Source organism: Coccidioides immitis (assembly GCF_000149335.2).
Source record: "Coccidioides immitis RS genomic scaffold supercont3.4, whole genome shotgun sequence".
NCBI classification, from domain to species: Eukaryota; Fungi; Ascomycota; class Eurotiomycetes; order Onygenales; family Onygenaceae; genus Coccidioides; species Coccidioides immitis.
In genome coordinates, this window is record NW_004504311.1 from 1,417 (window position 1) to 24,875 (window position 23,459).

The following is a 23,459-nucleotide window of genomic DNA, read 5'->3' on the forward strand; positions in this document are numbered from 1 at the left end:
GTTTCAATAATAAATAAAACTTATAAAAAGACTTTATTTATTATAGAAATTATAATTATAATATTAAGCATTATCAGTATTGCAGATATAATACTAAGAGAGAAAAAGAATAAAATATATCAGGTTTATAGAATATCTCATATAAAGATTATTCAAATTATAACAAAATTTATTAAAGCTTTTATTGTGAGAATAATTATATTATTTACCAAGATAGAAAAGATAGCAGATATTATTTTATAATTATTCAAGAAATTATAAGTAATTTAATAGCAAGATAATAATAATAATAATAAATATTAGTTAATTAAAGAGAAAGAGCTCAACCCAGTACTAAAGAAAGAAAAAAGCTGAAAAATATTAGAATTTAAGAAATATAAAAGAAGATTAATGTTATAAAAAAAAAAAATTAAATCTTATAAAAAATATACTTACTAAAGAAAAAAAATCTGTATTACAGTAAAATAGTTACAAATATAAAATGACTAAATATATTATATAATATGTAAGACAGATAAAGTACTTAAAATAACTATATATAACTAGTATTAGAATATAAAATAAAAGAAAGTGAAAGACTTAAATTACTTCAAATTTTAATATAAAATACAACTGCAAATTTTATAATAACAAGAGATAGTGAAAAGAACCAGGACTCTTGTATAATTTAAAAAAAATATCAAAACTGCACAGAATATATAATAATAAAGTATGTGTAAAGTACTATAGAAGAAATAGTATACTAATATAAAAAGGTATAAGATATATAATTAGATACTCAAGATAACTTTTATTAATTCAGAAAATAAGTAGATTACTGTAAATAAGAGTCTGTAAGCAGTATATATTAAAGACTAGAAAATATTAGCTGCTAAAGAATAAATCTGTTATCTTAGAGTTATGGCAATCTTAAGAGTAGATTTGTGAAGTATTACTGCTATTTTTCTTAGTAAATAATATTTCTTAATTTTTAAGCTGTATAATTCTTTTCTTAAGATTTAGTAGTTCAGAGTTGTCAAAAACAGTAGTATCTTGTTTTTCTTGAGAAGAGAATATTTTTTTGAATACTTGAAATACAAGTATTTAGTTCTTCTTATATAAGAAGATAATCAATTTTTTTCTGAGATCCTTTAGCAAGACAATTAAAATTGACTTTAGATCTTACTATTACTATTTAAATTCAGAAGAAAAATCAGAAGTAGAAGATAAATATTTTGCTTATACTTTCAAAAATTATCTTCTTAAATAAAAAAACAGAAAATAGTTTTGTTGAAATTACTTTCTTACAAAAATCTTCTGAGATTATTTTGTATTCTACTTGCTAGTTAATCTAAACTAGTTTAGTTGTAAACATTACTAAGTCTTGAAAATCTCAATACAATAAATTTTTTTTTTGTCAGAGCTACACCTATTAAATTTTAGACTAGTTTTTAAAAGAACTAGCAAACTATATAGTTTTTTTTTTTTAAAGATTGTAATTGTAAGAACAGCTTCTAGGATAAGAACTATGAAAAAACTATTGAAGAGTTACAATACAAGAAAATAAGCTAGTAAATCTAAGAGACATAAGTAATTATATCTCAAAAATCAGTTAGATTAATACCAGCAGACATACTTTTAAAAGAGAAGTCTCAAACCAGAGAGCTTTTTACAGAAAAGCTGTCAAAAACCTAGCTAAGAATATTTTTAGATTTAATAGTAAAGACTCACATTCAAGATACCAGAGCTAATATTATAAAAATAATATATATTCTGAGCAGAAAAGTAAGAGAAGTAACTGGTTTTTCTAGATATAGCAGCATCAGAAGCCTAGCATATGTTTTTATCAGTTGAAAAAGATAGCAAATCTGTCTAAAGATCTAGCTTGATTCTTTTTCTTAAATACAAGAAAATTAATAAGAACTGCTATAATTTATAATGTAATTAGTATAGCTTGTTTCTAGTTTAAAATACTTAGTTACTATAAGTATTTAAAAAGCTATTTTTCACTAATTGATTCTAGAGTGGTATCCAGTTCCAGGATTTTCCAACCTAGTCCTGGATTCCTGTCCCAATTCCCATCTTGAAGATGAGATTAGGTTAAAGCTCAGCTCAATGGAATAGAACTAGGTTGTTTAACAGCATATTGAGATGGTTTCATGAGAGCTGGAATCAGAATGAGATTGGAACTGAGATTAAAATCTAGTTAGTAGAACAGATCCAGGACCTGACTATGATAAAATAAAATAGGATCAGGATTTCAATATTATATATGAGATAGGACCAGTAAAGTGTAGAATAGAACTGAAAATCCCAGTCCTATTTGTGTTGTCAAAAGATAACAAAATTTGGTAATGATTCTAACATAATTTTATCAATTTATTTAACTTTGAAAAAGTAACAAAATTTGGTAATGCTCTTTGTATAATTAAATTATATTGCAAGCTATTAGACTTTAGCTACTTGAGTCTATCTATTAATAACATTAATGTATTTTCTGTTTCTTATCTGAATTAAGAAGTAGATTTAGCAGACTTGCAATCTCTTTCTGTATAATCTCTGAAGTATTTTAATTATCTTGATTATCTTGAATAATTTTCTTGGCTAATTTCTTATGTGATATAAGTACTTTATTCAGTATATACATCTTGTCTCCATGTTTAAGCAGTATAATCTTCTTGATTGTAGATGTATGAAGCCATGATTATTAATAATAATATGTATTCTAAGTAATATTAAAAATTCACTTTACTCCAATCTCTGTTAAAGATATAGCCAGAATGTTTCTTATTATTCAAGCAACAGTTAAAAAATCAGACTCTAGCATTCTTCACTGTTTCAGAATTGGAGCTCAAGATAATATCAAATTTTTATTATTTAAATATTACTCTATTTCATTTTGAAAATTTACTTGTCTTTAATAAAATCTCACAAAAATGATTTACTCAATATTCTAAAGAAGTTAGCAAAGAGAAAATCAGAATAATACTTATAATAAATATACATCATTTACATTAAGTATTACTTTTCTTGACTGTTCATATTTCTTATAATATTTTTTGTAAAATTTCAAAATATATTGTCAGTATGTTTTATACTTGTTACTAGTCTAATTCTCTGAATTATATACTCTTATGCAGTATAATAAATGAAGAGCAGCAGCTACAGCTAGCAGCTCACTTTTTAAATACTTAGTATCACTATAGTATTTCTGAAATTTTAAGTTGGCAGCTTTAATAGCTTCTTTAATATTTTTTCTTATTATTAACTGTTGGGTCTTGTTCTTCTCTCTTTCTAAATACTGGAAAAGATAATTGTGGATTATCTATACTAGATAAATTATTAGATCTGTTGTTTTGAACAGTATCTTGATAAACTAACTGAATAACTGCAACAGTCTAATTATATACTCTAGTTGCTTTCAGTTATGGTTTACTAAGTAAAGTCTTTGATATTTTGATAATAAGTTCTGAATTCATGAGTTCACAGCTTGTCAAAGTAATAAGACATGAACATATATCTTATAGATAAAATTTCATCTTGTGCAAATATCTTGAATCATCTTGCACTAGTTCTCTTGTTGATATTCTCAGAAACATATAGTAAGTTAGAAGAAGATATTAGTTATATTAATAACAAGACAAATTTATTATTAAGCAAAGATTAGTAAATCAACTTAAGTATATCAAGATTATTATTAAATTTCATTATCTTTCTAAGAGTATTTGCAAATATATCTGTTGATACTAGATTATTAATAATTGAGCTCTTATTAAAGATAGTTAATAGAGTATTATTATCTGACTGAATCTTGAGGTTGTAAACCAGTACTCAAACTACAAGTTAAATTATATAAGCAAGATAGAGTATTATCTTACTCTCTGTATCTTAATTAGTTGTGTTGTTCAACTGCTGCAATGCTGACCTTAACTAATATATAAGATGTGCTTACATGATACTATTGTTTGATGCATTATCACTTGTAATTACAACAATATTACTCTCAAGATCTATACTGCTAATAATTATTGAAGAATCTCTATTATATTCTTATCAGTATAAGCACTCTCTAAAGTTTCAAAACTTAGTAAATACTTACAGTACTCTTAATTCTTTGTAATATAATAATTATTAATTATTATAAAGACAAGATTATTGGAACTTGTTTAATTATTTACTGTCAGAGATATCTTGATTATTGAATCATGATTAAAGAGAAGATTTCAGAATTGCTAATTATATATATTATTTATAATCTGATATAATATTTCTCATGTGAGTATCTGTAATACTATTGCAGAATTGAATAAGATTATTAATTTGCAGAATACTGGATTCTCAATAACATAAAATAAGAGATTCAAAAATATTAATATTTACACAAGCTGTCAGAGAAAATTATCTTAATTATATTTAGAAATAGACAGATCTGAATCTGTTCAAGAATATTTTGAAAACTATTACTAAGACACCAGAACCATTACTAAAATTTGTTATATTTGAAAAATTAGAATCCATAATCCACCATCATGTTAATCAGAGTATTACTCTGTTTATTATCAGTTTTTGTGCAGTCTTTACTGATTAAATACTTCTTCAGATTACTTGTATTATTTTAAGAAAAGCTTGAATAACTGAGAAAGATTTGACAATACTTGCAAATTACTTCTGAAGTACTTTTAAAATGCTCTGTTATCTGATCAAATTTTGGCCAAAAATTAGAATAATGTTGCTCTGTCTTTCAGTTGAGGTCACCACACTTCTTATTCTTAACTAACTGAGCAGCTTCAGTAGCTAACCATCAAATAACAAATAACTTATAATGCTGCTACTTCTACAATATAAATTGTTTTTTATATTAAACTATGATTAATTCTGAAGAAATCTCTGTAGATTTCACTTATTTGCTAGCTTCAGTTATTAATTAGATTTTTTTTTTTTTTCATAATTAAATTGATTTTTCTCTGAGTTCTGTCTTAGTCAAAGAAGTAACAAAGTTTGGTAATAGTTCAAGCAAAATTTGACAATTTTAGCTAGTTAGACTTATTCTACTCTGCACAGTAATCAACTACAAAATTATTATCATCTACAAAAACATTCTTCTTCAGAAAAATAAAATATTTTGCTAATTTAATAGCACTCTATTCTCAAATTAATGTAAAAAAAGAATTAAAAATCTAAGTTTCTTCTCTAGATATTAATAATTCAATTATCATCTATCTTATTATTCTTCTTATTGTTCTTATTAGAGAACACTATAATTTCAAAATTATCTTTCTTTATCTTCTCTGAAGCAGGTGAACTATTGTTGTCTTTCATCAGATTTTGTAATTAGCTCAGGAATTTTCTCATCTTCTTCTTAATTCTCTCTCTTAATACACCAACCACAGTAAGATAATCATGATTATAAGATATAATCTTGATCTCAAGCTTGACTATTATTTGACAGAACTGAGCCTGCTTACATGCAGTAATAAAATACTGCATCTTGACCTAAATATATCAGAACTATTACTAAATTTTATTACTTTTAAATTCTATCTTCTTATTCTGCCAAGCTTCATTCTCAGTTTCTATAGTCTCTTCTCAGCAATACTTCTTCTTCTTCTCTCTCTTTTTTTACTAAGAGATTATGAGCTGATGCTTATAATACTCTTTTGACTTATTCTTAATAAATTATTTGATTATCAGCTGTTCAATAACTTTATTCTTAATTACCTTGCAATTTTTCTTGCTGCTATTCTGTCTGCAATAAATATTAATATAATTCAACACAAATTATTGAAAGTACATACTACTCATATTTGACTCAGATTCTCTTCAGTATATTATATCTTGCAATCTGTTTCTTCTGTCTTGAATATATTTTTTTAATGATCTTTCAAGATCTGATAGTGCTTTCATATCATACAGATCTTCTCTCTCATTAAATATTATTTTGGCCCTATCTTCACAGTTGTATGCAATGGGTTGAATTAAAGACACTGCATAATAAAATTATAGAGTGTATTAACCAACTACTTATATAAAATAGTTACTATGTATATTGTTTACATTCTACAGACACATTACTATAGACAAGCTCAACATATTGTTACTATTAGCTACAGGATAATAAGATTATAGAGTATATTAATTAAGTACTCGTGTAGAATGATTACTATACATATTATTTACATTCTAGAGCCATATTGCTATAGACAAGCTCAACATATTATTGCTATACTGGCTGCAGAATAATAACATAAGATTAGTCTTTCTTTTTTTCTTTTTCTCTTTCTCTTCTTCTTCTTTTTCTTCAGAACTACTGTTGATAATTCTTCCTCTCTCTAATTATTTACTGTTCTTCAACACTTCTGTACAAGAATCTGTGCTGCAACAAAATAGATTATATTAAGAGATAAGTGCTTGCAGAATACTGCTCTGGCACACATTATTTACTGATAAGGTATTAGTTTTCTTTATGCATATTTATTTTTGCACAGCTGGAGAGAAGTGGCACAAGACCACATTAAAAGAATAAGCTCTAAACTAGAACAATTAGTATAAAGCTAATAAAGATATTAATCTAACTAACTTTAATCAGAAGAATCTCTGCCTCTGTCTCTCTATTTATAATTGAAAGTCCAGGACTTATATATTAAAAATTAACAATTTTTGGTAACAGTCTTGACGCTAATTCATAAAATAGATACTATTAAGAAAATTCACTACTTTCAGAACTCTATTAAGCTAATTCTCTCAGTGACTCTATTTCAGCAATTGATTCAGAAAATTATTTTATTCTGTAACCAAAAACATAAATATCACTAATAACATACTATTATTAAGTTTACTTCAGAAGACTGCTGAAGCAATTTTGTACACTCTGTTTGAGTATAAGTTATTATTAACAATAGCATTAATAATTATACTGAGTAATATAGACTCTGTTATAATAATGACATATTATAAGTATATTATAATCAACACCAACAATCTGAAGCTTATTCTTGACATCAGTGCTATAATCAGATTAAACTATTTCAGTCTAATTAATGTGTCTGATTACTCTGCTTCTGCTATCTCTGTCTCTGCTACTAATACTTGCTATCTGCATGCTGTTTCTGTTCTGTTAACTACTGCTGCTGCTGCTGCTTTATTACTGCCACTGCCTACCATCATCTCTCTGCCTTTCTCTAATGCTGACAGAGTCTCTATCTATCAAATAATCAGTATTAGAGCTTCTGTTTAGTTCCCAAAGCTGGTTCTAAAGGAGCAGAAGGAGAAGAAGAAGAAGAAAAAGAAGAAGAAAAAGAAAGATAAAGAGAATAATAATAATAATAATAATAACAATAATGAACTTGTTATTTACACAGTTTCTCAAAAGATCTACAAGGCTACTAACCATATGCAGAAGCTACAGGAATCACAGAATGTGAACTCAATAGATGTGCGTACTCTCCCTTGTCTTATTCTAAAGGATTGTAGGATGAGAAGTAAGATGAAAACTTTGCATCAGATCAAAAAAGATTCAAGCCGCTAAGCTGGAGGCTAACTACATAGAAACTAGTATCTTGACATAGTTTCTGGTTATTTGCTAGCTTCAGTCATTAATTAGTTTTAATACTTTGTTTTTTTTCACAATTAAATTGATTTTTCTAAGAGTTTCACCTTTATCAAAAAAGTAACAAAATTTGGTAATAGTTTACACAAAATTTGATCAGTTTGACTTTTCTCTATAAATTTAATATAATGAGGCTGGAAAACCTAATCTCATCTCAGTCTCACTATAGATCTAGCTGGGACAAGAAATGGGAGCCTACCTTCTCTGCTGGAATAGGATGTGAAATATAATTTTCTATTTGAGAACAGAACTGGGAAATAATTTATGAGATAGAAATAAGAACAGGATCTCAAGCTCTTGAGTAGAATGAGACATGGGACTGAGATTTCATATTTGGGATCCTAGCTGTTTTTAAATTCAGGATCAGAATGAGCTTCAATAGAAAATAAGATTCTATCCTGGTCCCAAATACTAGCTTAATTGATTCTGATTCCTCAGCTACCAAATAGTATAATGTAATGTATTTCACGGCGAATTCAGACACACAGTAAACTTGGACACTTTTGCACTTTTGCACGTGATATAAAACCTTTTTAAGATAGCTTGCTTAGCTTCACCAAATAGGTTAATAGTCTCAGGCACCATGTAGAGATGCAAGCCATGTCTAGATATCATACACAGGCTCTGTACAACTGGAGTAAATGAAATTACATAATTATTTAAACTTGAAAAAGGAATATTATATAATGTAGCAGCTTTCTGTTGACTCAATTCTTGGTTCTTTACTGTAGAAACAGCTAAAAAATATCTGTTTGTGCTCATTTTTACTGTGAAATAAATATATGATGATGAAAACTAAAAGATTTGATTGATGCTGAAAAATCAGACTATGTATATCACGTGCAAAAGTGTCCAAGTTCACCATGTGTCTGAGTTCACTGTGAAATATGTTATACTATTTAGTAAAGATTACTAAGAATTTGCAGAGATCAATTTAGCTCAGCTATATCAAGAATATCAAGTTGATAGAGGAACTCTAGCTTGCTTGGCACATCTTAACAAAATATAAGTAAGAAAGAATCTTAGCAAGAAAAATCAAAATAAGAGATTGTTCAGTAAGAGATTTTTCAGATAAAAAAAGTGTAATATTATTATACAACAACAAATAAAAAAATATAACATAATCTACAAGCAAGTAAAAACCACAAAAGCAAAAGATATTTTTTTAACTTTCTCAACCATCTACTTTAACGCGTCAGAATACCACTAGTTCACAATAAAAATGCAAGATTCTTTATAGAAATAGAGTGCAAGATTGAAGTTGCTATTTCTACTCTTAAAAAGCAAGAAATTAGCTCAATTGCTGAAGCTTACAGCTATTTAATATGTCTTATACTACCTTATATCATTGAGCGAAAGAAAGATATACAAGAACTAGTCTTCACACAAATTTAATCAAATTAACTAAGCTTGAAGAGAATCAGCTAGTTCAATAAATTCTAGATCTAGCTAAATAAGGAATCTCCTTCAAACTAGCATTTGTTAAGAATATGGCTAATGATCTTCTTGCCACACAAGATTTTATCTTTTTTCCCTCTGTATTAGCAAGAACTGAATGTCAAATCTGATTAAATACTGTATAGAGCTCAAATGTTGCTATTCCAGATGCTATAATTACAAACAAGCAAAATGTGAAAATAGGAAGATTATTCAGCAGCTGAATATTCAACTTCAAATCTCTACTTCTCCAGCTAGCTAACCTAGTAACTCTTAGTTATTCTGGATCCTACAAATATCAAGCAGCCTCTGGTAGTTGCATAGGCAGGTGGATAAGATTAAGAATCTTATGAAGCAGGGGCTTGAGAACTTACTCAGGGCTTAATGAAAGAATTTAACTAAATTATCAAGGTCTGTAAATATAGAATGATCAACATCACTATTATAAAGAAGCAATATCAGGATATATTTGCTGCAAATAAGAAAGAGAAGCAAAAGCATACAGAATGTAAGCACTGAATTCAATATGAAAAAGGTCTAACTAGAGAAAAGATTGCTGAGCTTGCTATTCTACCTACTCAATCTGTTGAATGGTCAGTTACTCAATTCTCTAAGCCTGTAATTTCAGAGTCTGCATCATGTCCACAGGTATCACCAAGGTGTACAAACTACTATATTTTAGGCTATACAAGAAGAAGCTACTGTAGTCCTATTGCAATGTAATTTAATCTATTTAAGGGTTGTTGAGCATAAATATTTCAGGTTAAATTCTAGTTAGTTATGATAGCTTAATTTAATTTTTCACTTGCTTAGGGATTTCACTCGCTTGTAGATTATGTTAATAAGAAAAATTTGGCAGTTTGTTTAGAGAGTATTATTGAGTTTATCTCTCAAAATTCAGAGGAAAAGCCCTTGTAATTGCTGAGTAATAGTGTGAAAAGTGTTTCTGATAGGCAGGTTAAAGCTGGCAGCATGTATTTCTACTTATATCTCAACAACTAGCAGGGAAATTCACTTGAAAATTGAAGAACTTCTTAAGTAAAGAAATAACTTTTAAAGAATTATTTTGTCCAATTTAAACAAGAATTAACTGAGTTATAGAATAAGTGTTATATACCATATTATGATGTTAAGAAATTCAACTATGTCCAATGTTAAATATTCTTCCACTAAAGAAGCAAGAAAGCAAGATATTAGATAAACACAAAAATTAGCCTTTTATTCTAACTCTGATTCTAGAATTATTCAATTTAGTATTAAACACTAAGAAGAAGTTAATAAAATTGTTTAAAAAAACTTAAAAAGGAGCTTAATATATTAGAGACTTGTACACTTTTAAGATAAGTTTAAAGTACTAGTAGATTAAAAAAAGCTGCTCAAAAAAGACCTTTTAATATAAAAAGATAGTAAAAGGCTTCAATAGCTACTTAAAAGGCTAAAACATTTTAGTTTAATAATCTAACTCTTCTAGATTAAAATTAACTCTGCCTGCTTTTTAAAATTTACATAATACTGTTACTTTAACTAACTTTAAAGAAATTAAAAATAACTAGCTTCCGCTTCAGTTATAGTATTAGTTAAGTCAACAAAAAAGGTTTTAGATAATATATAAAACCTTATAATGTAATCTACAACTAAGCAGGACAACCAAGCAGGATACCAAGATAAATATACAACTCTCAACCTTTTGCTCTCTTATATCTCTTAACAAGTCTATGTTTGATCATTATAAAATGAGAAAGATACTATACAGATATAATAAACTTTGTAAATTATAAGAATTATTTAAATATAATAATTATTTCTTAAGTTATAGTATTTTATTATCTTTTTACTAGCATGTATCAAAGTATCTTCACAAATAATAGAGTTAAATAAATCAAATTAATAAGACTATTTATTAAATATCTATATACTCTACATCTACATTCTAAAGTCTATATTTAACAATGTTGTTCAGATATAAGAGAGCAAAAAGTTGAGATTTTGTATGTGTATTTTGGTGTCCTGCTTACTTGGTTGCTCTGCTTGGTTGTGGATTACATTATATAATATTCTGTTTTTTTTACTAGTATTTAATATCTAATTTGAATATCTTATTTTATTGTTAAGACACTGCTATTTTTATAAGAGTTAATTTTGTTGAAGCTCTAGTCATTTGATGGCTACAATTATTAAAATGGTCAGAAATATTATAAGTATTAAACTCTGGAAAAGTAAAAAATTATTATATGAACAAATATGTTATAAATCTTACAGTACAATAGCAGAAGATTGAGAATGATTTAACAAGATCTGATAAAATAAAGTTATAAAATGTTCAATAGAAACTTAAAAAAAAAGTTTACTTTGCAGATTAGTATGGCAATAGACCGCTAGTAGTAGTTACATAGTGAAAAAAAATGTGAAGGTAAACATCTTATATATTCTTTTAGCAATTGTGTACAACTGCAAACAAGATTGCTACTAGTCTTTATAAGAGATTTGTGTACGGAGGTGTGTCTCAGAAGTCTTTACGCACGCTAGTAATTATAGCTGTGTCAAAAGTACAATACCCTTCAACCAAATAACTACGGACCTACAAGTACCTTCTGATTTCAAAACAATTGCCAGCTTGAATCTCATCTCAAATAATTTCCAATGCCTAAAAATAATCAGTTTCATCTAATTGCTATTCACATCCAAGCTCTAGCTTTAGTCTCTTGGGGAATACCAGTTAATGAAGTCTCTACTGCTCTAGGAATTCCTGCTAGAACTCTCCAGGCAATTGAAAAACAAGCCAAAGACTGTAACTATAAGCCTCAAGAGAACCAGCAAATGAATATTTCATTTGTTGAAGATGCAAAGTGATCAGGACACCCTAAAGAGATAGATTCCAGTAAAGAATCTGAGATATTGAATTTGATTTGAAAGGATAGAGCTGGCTAAGAGAAATCCACTGAGATTTTTGCCTTTGAATCTGGTATATCCCACTCAAGTGTTTGGCAAATTCTGCAGTGTTATGGCTTTATTAATGTCAAACCTACTTGGAAACCTGGTTTAACTGAGTCTATAAGAGAGAAAAGGCTGAAATTTGCTACTGCTCACAAGGATTAGACTCTAGATGACTGGAAGAATGTTATCTGGACAGATAAGACTTCAGTTGTCTTGAGGCATTGACAGGAAGCTTTTCATGTATGGAGAACAACTTTAAAGACTTATGATCAAACCTGTATCTGGCAGAGATGGAAGAAGGCTTCAACTTTCATGTTTTGGGGCTGTTTTACCTATGAAAAGAAGGGTTCTTGTCATATTTAGACTGCAGAGACCTCTGCAGAGAAGCAGCAAGCTCAAAAGAAATTGAATAAGCTTAATATTGCAAGAGAAGCTGAGGCAAAAGAGGAATGGGAGCCCAATACTGCTATGCAATAGATGAAGCTTCATGGAATCCCTGGAAAAAGGCCAGCCTTTCAGTTCACAGAGAAGAATGGAAAGCTGGTTTGCAAAGGTAATGGAGGAGTAAATTGGTATAGATACCAAAAAATCTGAATATTTTCTGAATTTCTACTGAAATAAAGGCTAATTTCTTGTTTTATTCTAACTAGGAGGTTCTTATTCCCAAGCTCATTCCCTTTGCAAAGAAGTGCCTTAAAGATTAACCAAAGACTCTAGTGCAAGAAGATGGAGCACCAGCACATATTCATTTTGTGCAGAGAAAGTTATATAGTTTACATGGAATAAAGCAGCTGCTTTGGCCAGGGAATTCACCAGATTTAAATGCAATTGAGCCTGCTTAGATGTGGATGAAAAGGCGTACAACTTCTCATGGAGCTCCACATGAAACCAAGACTGCAAGAGAGGTTTGGCTGCAAGCCTGGAATGAGCTTTTGCAAGAGAAGATTTAACAGTGGATTGAGCGAATTCCACATCACATTCAAGAGATTATACAGCTTGAGGGAGAGAATGAGTATAAAGGTCAGTGTTTAAAGGGAAAGATCTCAAAATAGCAGAATCTAGGAAAGGATTGCTTAGCTAGTAGATTAAAAGCTGCAGAGACTTTAGCAGCTTTACATCTTGGAGATATGAACACTTGGGAAGATGTACAAGAGGAGGAATGAATCTCTGATCAAAGGTACAGGCTGATCCATACTAATTTGGTGAGGTTCAATGTATTTCTGGTACTAGCCTAATTACTAGCGTGCGTAAAGACTTCTGAGACGCACCTTCATAGTGACTGTCTTTTATATGTGCTTGCAAGTATGTAACTTAGTATCTTGTAAAATACATATTTTCTCAATATTTTGTGAGTAACTTCTAGCTCTTACAAGTATTGTTTATTTATAGAAAATATTTATAAATAAATTCTTACAATTTTTCTTTCTTGTAAAGTCTTGATTTATTAAGAAGATAGTCTGTCTTATTAAAAATCTTTATAAATAGAAAATGAAAAGTTTCTTGAGAAAATAAAACCTTTTTTATAAGAAAAAAAGTCTTACTATAGATATAATATAAACACCATCTTAATCTGAATAAAACAATAAAGCTCAATAATATAATAATATATAGAGAGATTTTATTATTCTTGCTAGCTTTATATTACTATGAGATAATAAAAGCTAGCTTAAGAAAAAGCTTTCTTTTACTTTTTATTTTCTTCTTTCTTTTTTTTTTTTTTTAGTCTTTATTATTTTTTATAAAGATAAGTGAACTTTTTAAGCACAGCTTTATATAGAAGACAGACTTGCAGAAGATCTCTAATAATTTAAAAGATTACTATAGCTATATTTTAGTGCTTCTCTTGTTTGATTATATAGACCACAGACTAATAAGTTCACTTATAAATCTTTATATTTTGGTCTTGTATGATTGTGAAACCTTGTATTTATATAAAATTTGATCTATGACTGATGCTTGCTAGTGTAATTTGTACTAATTTATATTCTCTCTTTCTCTTTCTCTGTCTCTCTATCTATTTTAGAGAGGATCTTGACCTCTTCTCTTCTTATAATTCAGGTATTTAAATCTTTAGTAAGTAGTCTTGAGAAGCTGAAATATACTTATAATTAATAATTCTAGAGTATTACTTCTCCCTCTCTTTCTTTATCAGCTACTGCTCTCTTCTTATTAGCTTAAGCTGTAAATATCTTCTGTAAGCTAATATTAATTTATATACTAATAAAGTTAGAGTTCTGCTATATCTTCTTCTCTCTTTATAATTGTGATTGCACTAACTCTGACTAATAATATAAGTATTTTCTATTATATGTTAGTTTACAGTCAATCTTCTTTAAATTACAATTACTATTTTCTCTGCTCTGATAAGATATGTAATTATTGTAATTATATAAAATACTTAAAACTATTCAGTATTTTCTTTGCAAGATTAATAATAATAATCTTAGATTAACTTTATCTCCTTTACTTCTGACTATCTTCTTTACTAATATTTTGAAAATCAATCTAACAATTCTTTTAGATCTTTTACTTTATACAGAGATACAAGAATTATACGTGTACAAAAGAGAATAATATTATAAGTTTATTTAAAAACTTGTACTTATTACTGGTTTAAATAATTTAAATTAGTTAGCTATGTGTACTCAGTTTCACAAGAGAATTCTTGTAGCTTGAGCTCTAGAGAGCTCAGTCAGTATCAGAACAAAAGTACTTTATCTATAACAGAGTCTAGCAGAGCTACAATAATAACCTCTTTTTAAAAAATAAATCTCAAACATGAATTAAAAGTATATAATTATTTATATTATAAGTATCTTATCTGCTCTTTCCCGTAGTAAGATGATAAATAATTATTATATAATATTTTTTATAGAAGAAGTTAGAAACTCTTTATATAATTTTTAGTTTAGGTTTTTTTTAATTAATTTAACCATGCTTTTTTTCCTCTATTTTATATATTCTTACTTTACTACTTCATTTATTTTTTTTGTAAATCAGATTTGTCTGTATTTCTACTATAGAATTCTTGAACTAACTTGTTTAGTAAACAGATATTACTTACAGAAATTCATATCTTAGTTTTTTTTATTATTATAATTCTTTTTAGTATACTCTATACTATAGCTTATAATTCTTCTTTTTTAAGTTTATTATCTTCTTTATTATTAATAGTTACATCATCCAGTTATATTGATTATAATAAATACAGTTTTGCAGATACTACTCCAGTAAGCTATTCAATCTTTTAATTTAATTGTCTGTTTGTGAGTAGAATACTGTGCTTATTATTCTTCTAATCTTTAAGATATAAGTTAAATTACTTTAGAATTCACTTGCGAACAGAGATGCTTAATCTGGTATTATACTTGCAGATGATTTATGTGATTTCACTATTTTATATATAAAGAGATAAGCTAATTTCTCTAATATTAGTTTCTTTATTATAAAGATAAAATGAGCTTTCTTTATAAGTCTATTTATTATTAACTAGAATATATAGTCAAACTGTATCTTTTTCAAGATTCAGGCTTATAAAAAGATCTGTAATAATATCTATACTAAGAGATTTTCAAAAGCTATTTAAGATTAGTAAAAATATTAATTCTCTTTGAAGCTTATAAACTTTTCTTGAGCTCTAATAAATTTTATAAACTTTAAAATACTTCATCACCAGTTCTCCCATTTTTAATTAAAATCATTTATAAGCTAGAAGCTTATATATTAATACTAGAGTAAAAATTTTACAAGAAATAGATTATAATAATTTGATTAACTTTATTCATAAAGACTTATTCTGTAAAATATGTACATAATTATTTCTATAGAGTAGACTCTTTTTCTTCTTTTATATTATAAATTTCTTTATATTTATTTTAATATCTTTATAGATTTTAGCTGTAAAATTATTGCTTTACAGTAGATTGAACAAAAATATTACCAGATTAAAGTTATTCTTCTTAGAAAAATTCTTCTTAGAAGTTAGATCTTTAACTATCTGAATTTGTATCATAATTTTCTTTATATTATATATATTATTCAAGTCAATCTTTATAAGTAGTTTCTTGATTATAACTTAAAAACCTTACAAAGATAAGTCATGTCTTTGTATCTTCTTTCTCTTTTCTTTAATTAAAAGACGCTTAAGCTAAATAGTTAGTTTTATTCTTAACTTTTTTCTAATCCTTTGCTTCTTTATAAGTATTACTCTTAGTTATTTTACAGACTTACAACTAAAAGACTATTAATCTTTGCATTCAGCAGATCTATCTTTATAAGAGATGTTAAATAGTTTGAAAATAATATAAGTTATTATAATCTGTAAGAACTTGAACTAATACTTATGACTTTCAACCAACACTATCAATATTTAAATAACTCTAGAATTATAAGCAGTTTCTGATTATAAATATTATAATATATCTCTACAAATTGTATTTTTCTATAAATAAAAATCTAATAAATCTCAAATATTATTCTTTACCAGTTGTGATAGAATATTATATGTTGTAAACTTAGATATATCTATTTTTAATCTAATTTTCCTCTTTATAATAAAATAATTCTGTAAAATACTCTCTTCAAAGTAGTAAAATATCTGCTTCAGTTATAAATCTTTCTTATTTATATATATATATATATATATATTTAACTTAGACTTTTCTCTCTTCAGAAGAGCAGTCAGATCATATGTAACAAGCTATTTTAAAGAATTTTGAAATAAAGCATCTGTAAAGTTTGCACTAGCTATCTGACTGATCAAGTGTGTCAGTAGCTCATGTAAAGAATGTCTTGCATGTGAAGTCTATTAATTCAGTTAGAGTGCTTGCAAAGACATAAAAATTAATAACTCAAGACCGTAAATAAATAAGAGAAGCTAATTCTAGAGATTTGTTTAGAAGATGAAAAGAGATCTTATCAAGAATTATAAAGGTTTGAGAAAAGAAAGAATAAGAAGTGGTTTAAGTGTAGTCAAAAGAAGTATTTTACAAAAAACTGTCTTAAGAAGAAGAATAATAAATAGAAAATTAAGCAGCTGCAAGTAGATAGAATTAATATAATGAAGTTATTCAAGAACAGTCTTCTTGCTTTTCTTTCTATTATTCTAGATATGTAAAGTCTAACTAACAGAAGTATCATCTGATCAGCACTAATAGATTTTAGTTATCAATCTCTAGAGATTAGTTTGTGATTAGCTATGAAGCTAGCCTTAGAGAGTAAAACTACTATAAATCATAAGAATATTATTTTTGTAGAAAGGATTATGAATCTATTTTTTGAAGTCTGTAACTTTCAGGTTGTGTCACTGCAGCCAGCTCAAACTCACTAGTATCTTATCTCTTATATTTACAATCATCACTTGCTTGCGGCACAACTGCTAGTTTCTGTCAAAATATATTTTAAGAAACTAAGACTAGAGTTTCAAATAGTATATTATAATTCACTTGCAAAGATTAAACTAATTAATCTCTTGAAGCTAGTGAAAGAAGAGAAGTTCATTTATATAATAACTTTTTTATAAATTAGAACAGATGATGATAGCAGATCTAGATTTTTAGATATCAGAAGTCTACTGCAAACTTATAAAAGTATTTAGTAACAAGAGAGCTTGAAAGCTGCTATTATACTGTGAAGATAATTTGACTATAGATCTTAAGTCAGGAAAGCAGCCAGAATTTAAAAGAATATACAGACTTTTATAAGCTGAGCAAGAAACCCTTTTCAATATCTGAGTAGTGCTCTAACTTATAGATTCATCTAGTTTTTTAAATTATTCACAAGAGCACTTATTCTGTTTATGTTCAAGAAAAAATAGTAGATTAAGAATATGTGTGAACTATTGTAATCTGAATTTAAAAATAGTCAAGAATAAATATTCTCTATTATTAAGTAAAAATATATTATATAAGCTTGCAGAAGCTGCAATATTCACTTAGTTAAATATCAAGAATACTTACTATAGATTAAGAATTTGTAAAATAGAATAAGTGGAAGATTGTATTTTGAACTTTATAAAACTATTTAAGTACTTAATAGTGCTTTTTAAACTCATGAATGGACCAGCAGCCTTTCAATCATATATTATAAAAGATACTTAGCAAATATCTGAATATGTTTACAGTAATCTATCTAGATGATATAAGTTGTGTAGTTGGCTTGTAAGAAAGATTATAAGAAGTATGTAAAATTCATACTATACTTAAAAATACAGATTTTTATTATAAGCTGGCAAAGTATAAGTTCAATGCTCACAAAATTAATTATCTTAAATATATTATTATAACATCAAAAGATGTTCTTATAGAGAAAAGCTATATAAATATTATTCTTGACTGATCAGAGCTAATCAGCAAGAAAGAGATTCAGATTTTTTAGAATTTGTAAACTTTTATAGATACTTTATTTCAAGATTCTCTAAGATAGTTTGTAATTTGACTGCTCTTCTAAAGAGAAAAGAAGCAATGTCAAGCAAATATATATAAAGAGAGACAAGAAGAGAGATTAATACTTTTATAATTAAGAAACATTGTAAAGACTTTATAAGTCTTTTTATATATTAAGATCTTCTAATTCTGTTTTAAAAGTAATAAATAATAAAGTGCTGTTCTGTTTATATAAATATATATTAGTAAAAATGTAAAGTCCCTGCTTCTATTTTATATTATTTCTAGGATTTATCTGACTTTAAAGTTTCTATAGTAATAATTTACTTTCCAATTCCAAATACAAACTCTTTTATTATTAAAATTGTAGATATTTAACACAGTATAGTATTTATAAAGCTTTTTTCTGAAGCTGGAAGATAGTTAGCAAAACTAATATTTAATTAAGTCAAAATTAATACAAATTAAATTTTTACAAGCTGAAACTAATAATTATAGTAGTAGATATTACTTATATTCTTTTTTTCCATACTTAATATTATATAAATATATACTTTTGATTTTATCTTTATGATATTTAAATAAAGCAAGAAATTGAGTAATTTTTAGTAAATAATTTTTGTTTAACAAAATTTCATAAAATTTAAGATATAAAAGAAAAGTCTTTAACTATAAGATTATATAGTCAACAAGAAATCTCTCTTACAATCTGTTAATAATTTATAATAAGAGACTTTACTTCAGAAAACTTATAACATATTCCACAACTGAGCAGGACAACCAAGTGAGCGGGACACTAAAATACACATACAAATCTCAATCTTTTGCTCTCTTATATCTTAACAAGTCTATGTCTGATCATTACAAAATGAAGAAGATACTATACAGATACAATAAACTTTGTAAATTATAAGAATTATTTAAATATAAGAATTATTTCTAAAGTTATAGTATTTTATTATCTTTTTACTGACTAGTCATAAAGCTATTAATATTAAATATTCTAAGTCTTGAAGATCTCTGTACATGCTGTAGAATAGATATTCAGAAAATCTTCCTTCTTAATAATATTAATTTCAAGCTGTATTTACTGTTTAACTACAGAGGTGTGGAACAAAAGTTCCCGGAAACTCTATTTTGTTTCAATGTATTGCAGTTACCTGCTGCCCCACCAAAATTTGGTGGGGTAGCAGGTATCTCCTATTATTCAATGAACAGTCTGGCTCTCACTTTTTTTTCAAATCTCTTCAAGTTCAAACATCAAATCTGCCCACCATGCCTTCCAGAGAAATCTCTCTCCATAATAAGCTTGTTACATGAATTCAAGCTCTTGCTTTGATCTCTTATGAAATTTCTATCTTAGATGTTTCTCATACTCTTCAGATTTCTCTTTCTACTCTCTATAATATTCAAAAGCAAGCAAAAGACTGTGGCTTTGATCTCAAGAATGACCCTTAAATTTCTTTCAGTTATGTAAAAGATACTTCTAGATCAGACTGGCTGAAGAAAATAAGCATCAAAAAAGCTGGAATCATTATCTCTGTAACTAAGAGCCACTCAGAAAGAGAGAAATCTACTGAGATTCTGGTATTTAAAGCTGGTATATTTCATTCAAGTGTTTTGCAAATTCTTAAGAAACATGACTTTGTTATTGTCAAACTAACTTGAAAACCAGATCTAACTGAATCTGCAAGAAAAAAAAGACTCAGATTCTGTCTTGCCTATAAGAACTGAACTCTAGAGAACTGGAAAAATGTTATCTGAACTGATAAAACTTCTGTAGTTCTTAGGTATAGAAGAGAAGTAGTTTGTGTATGAAGAAGATTCTGAGAAGCTTATAATTCTATCTGTATATACTGATAATAGAAGAAGTTCTCAGATTTCATGTTTTAGGGCTGCTTTACATACAAGAAGAAGGGACTCTATCATATTTGGAAATCAGAGATTGCAGCAGCCAAATATCAAGCTTAAAAGAAACTGGATGTCTTGAATATTAACTGTAAGATAAAGATAAGAGAGGAATAGAAGCTTGTCAATGGAATTCACTGTTTATGAATTTGTCCAAACCATGAAAGAAAGCCAACTTTTAAATTCACTGTGAAAACTGGTAAGCTTGTTTAATGAGGCAAGGAGGGAGTTGATTAATATAGATATCAGAAGGTGTTAAGATTCTATCATCTTACTATTGAATTCTCTAGCTAATCTGATACTTCTTTTATTCTAGGAGGTCCTTCTTGTCAAATTATTTTCTTTCATCAAGAAATCTCTTGGATTCTGACCCAATACTGTTATTCTAGAAGATGGAGCTCCAGCACATACTCATTTTTACTAACAAAAGCTCTACAATATACACAAGATCAACTGCTTACTTTGACCTAGCAATTCATCAGATTTGAATATGATTGAACCTGCCTGGATGTGGCTCAAGTGACATATAACTGCTAAAGACACCCCATGAGAATCTAAGACTGCTGAACATGAATGGAAGAAAGTCTGGAAAGAGCTGCCACAAGTAAAGATTCAACAGTAGATTGAGTAGATTCCACATCATATTCAAGAGATTATATGCTTGGAAGAGGGTAATGAGTATAGAGAGGGTGATTATAAGGCACCTTGTGTATAGAAGAATCAATATCTTAAGCAAAAGCTCTGTCAATAGCAGGATCTTGGGGCAGATTCTTGAGCAGCTGGTCTAGAGACTTTGGAAGCTGCTGAAGCTCTAGCTACTCTATATAATTTGGGTAGAGAAGATCTTTGGGAGGATACTGAAGATGAGAATTTGAAACAGGATTCAGATAAGAGTGACTAGTCAATTTCAGAGGTATTTTGAGTTTCCTAGCAAATTTGGTGGGGTAGTAGGTATTTGTAAAACAGTATTGTCTGTATAAGCTTTCTGGGAACTTTTGTTCCACACCTCTATAGACTGCCATATATCTGCTTCAAAACTACAAAAATACTTATATTGAAAGACTGCAAGAGATGAAATAAATATACTGGCATATATAGGGAAATAATCTTATTCTTCTTGCAGATATAGTTAAATTCTAAGATAAGATAATTGCTATACTTATTCAGAATAAGAAGTATATAAGTACTAACTCTCTGTAAATTTGCAGCAGAAATAAATAATCTAGTTAGTTATTTACTTTTTATCTTATCTGTAGTCTAGTTATTAGAACTAATATCAAGTTTTCAGCTAGCTGAAAGTCTGTCAAATCAGTATTTCTATAGATTTTGCATCTTAAGAATAATGTATAGAGACAAGACCTAGTTTGAACTATTAATTAATTTAATCACTGTAACTTATTCTTAATTTCCAGACTATAGAAGTTTTACTCAGCTATAGTACTTAGTACTAGTAATAATCTTAGTAGTTATACAGAGATCTATTGCAAATCCAGTCTTATTAAAGTTATAGATATCTTTTATTAGAATTCCATGCTTAGTAATTATATTCTCCAGAGTCTTAAACTAAGTCTGAATAATCTTTCTATTCTCACATTTTATTTACTTATAATTAATTATAGTATCTGAAATAGTGATATTTGAGCTCTGTACAGTGTTTAATCAGATTTAACATTCAGTTCTGATCAATACAGAGAGAAAAAGAGATAAAATCTTATATAGCAAGAAGGTGATCGACTATATTCTTAATAAATACTAGTTAAAAGAGGATTTCTTATTTAGCTAAATCTAGAATCTTATTTAATTTAGATTAGATTCTTCATCAGCTAGATATTTAACTTTAAACTTCTACTTTCTCAGCTAATTAATCTAGTAAACTCAGTATTATTCTGAATTTTATAAACATCTTACAACTTCCAGTAATAGATAGGTGAATAATATTAAGAATCTTATAAAGTAGAAGCTTGAGAGCTTATTCCAGAGCTTAATAAAAGAATTTAACTAAATTATCAAGACCTGTAAATATAGAATAGTCAACACTACTATTATAAAGAAGCAATTATCAGAATATATTTACTGTAAATAAGAAAAAAGAAGCAAAAACATACAAGATCTAAGTACTGAACTTAATATTAAAAAGATCTAACTAGAGAAGAGATTGCTGAGCTAGCTATTTTATCTGCTCAATCTATTAAATAGTTAGTTACTTAACTTTCTGAGTCTGCAGTCTCAGCACCTGCATCATATTTACAGATATTATCAAGGTATAGACTGCTATATTTTAGGTCATACAAGAAGCTGCTATAGTTCTATTAGAATATAATTTACTCTATTTAGGGATTGTTGAGTGTAGATATTTTGAGTTAAATTCTAGTTAGTTAAGATGCTTTAATTCAATCTTTTGCTTGCTTGTAGATTTTACTTGCTTGTAGATTATGTTAACTTGATTTTAATATTATTAAAAAGAAAAACTTTTTAAATATTTACTTTACAGTCTTATAGAAGCCCTTAAGACTCAGAATATTTAAAGTAACTTTATAGCTACTGAAATAGCTCTCTTTAAATCTAACTGAATAATTAGATATTTAGCTGCAAACCTCTACTCTCTCAAGTAATTCTTAGAGTTATTCTGAATTCTACAAATATCTTACAATCTCTATTAATTGCAGTTTAATGCTGTATAATTATACATCTCACAGTTAAAGTATTGTATATTACTTCTAAATCTCTCTAGCTGTTTGTATTTACAAACTTTAAGAATTTGTCCAGCAATTATAATTATTTTTGGATTTTCAGCTATTGTAGTATAAAAAGCAGCAGATGCATGTCTTTTCTGTATTCTATTTTTTCAGCAGAAGATAGCCAGATTGGAGTTTTCGTTAGAGAAATAAAATTAAAGGTTTCTATTTCTTCTTTTAGAAGAGATAATTTATTCTTTATATTGAAGATTTCTGTAGAAATATTATGAACTACAAAGACTTCTCAGTACTTATTTTTATAAGTTTTCACACTCTCTCTATATCAAAGTTTATTAGATCTGAGAATGTAGATATCCAGATCTGCTTGTATTTTTGAAGAAAATCAGCTGAAAAGTCTTTTATTATTATTAGAATTAGAGATTGATCTCTAAATAACTTAGCAATAGAAAAAATTACTGATTTTTTAGTAAGATTTACTTTAATAAAGCTGTTATTTATTCTATTTCTGAAAAAGAA

The 23,459-nt window shown here is 27.5% G+C and overlaps 1 protein-coding gene across 1 annotated transcript; it reads left to right on the plus strand.

Annotated features, from left to right (window-relative positions):
- Nucleotides 1-6,919: 6,919 nt before the first annotated feature.
- Nucleotides 6,920-7,461, plus strand: CIMG_11291 (uncharacterized protein; the record flags this gene model as incomplete). The annotated part of the gene is made up of 3 exons (XM_012358396.1): nt 6,920-7,018; nt 7,214-7,411; nt 7,450-7,461. 3 exons carry the CDS (start codon nt 6,920-6,922, stop codon nt 7,459-7,461), a joined length of 309 nt encoding a protein of 102 aa, XP_012213819.1.
- Between the last annotated feature and the right edge of the window lie 15,998 nt (nt 7,462-23,459).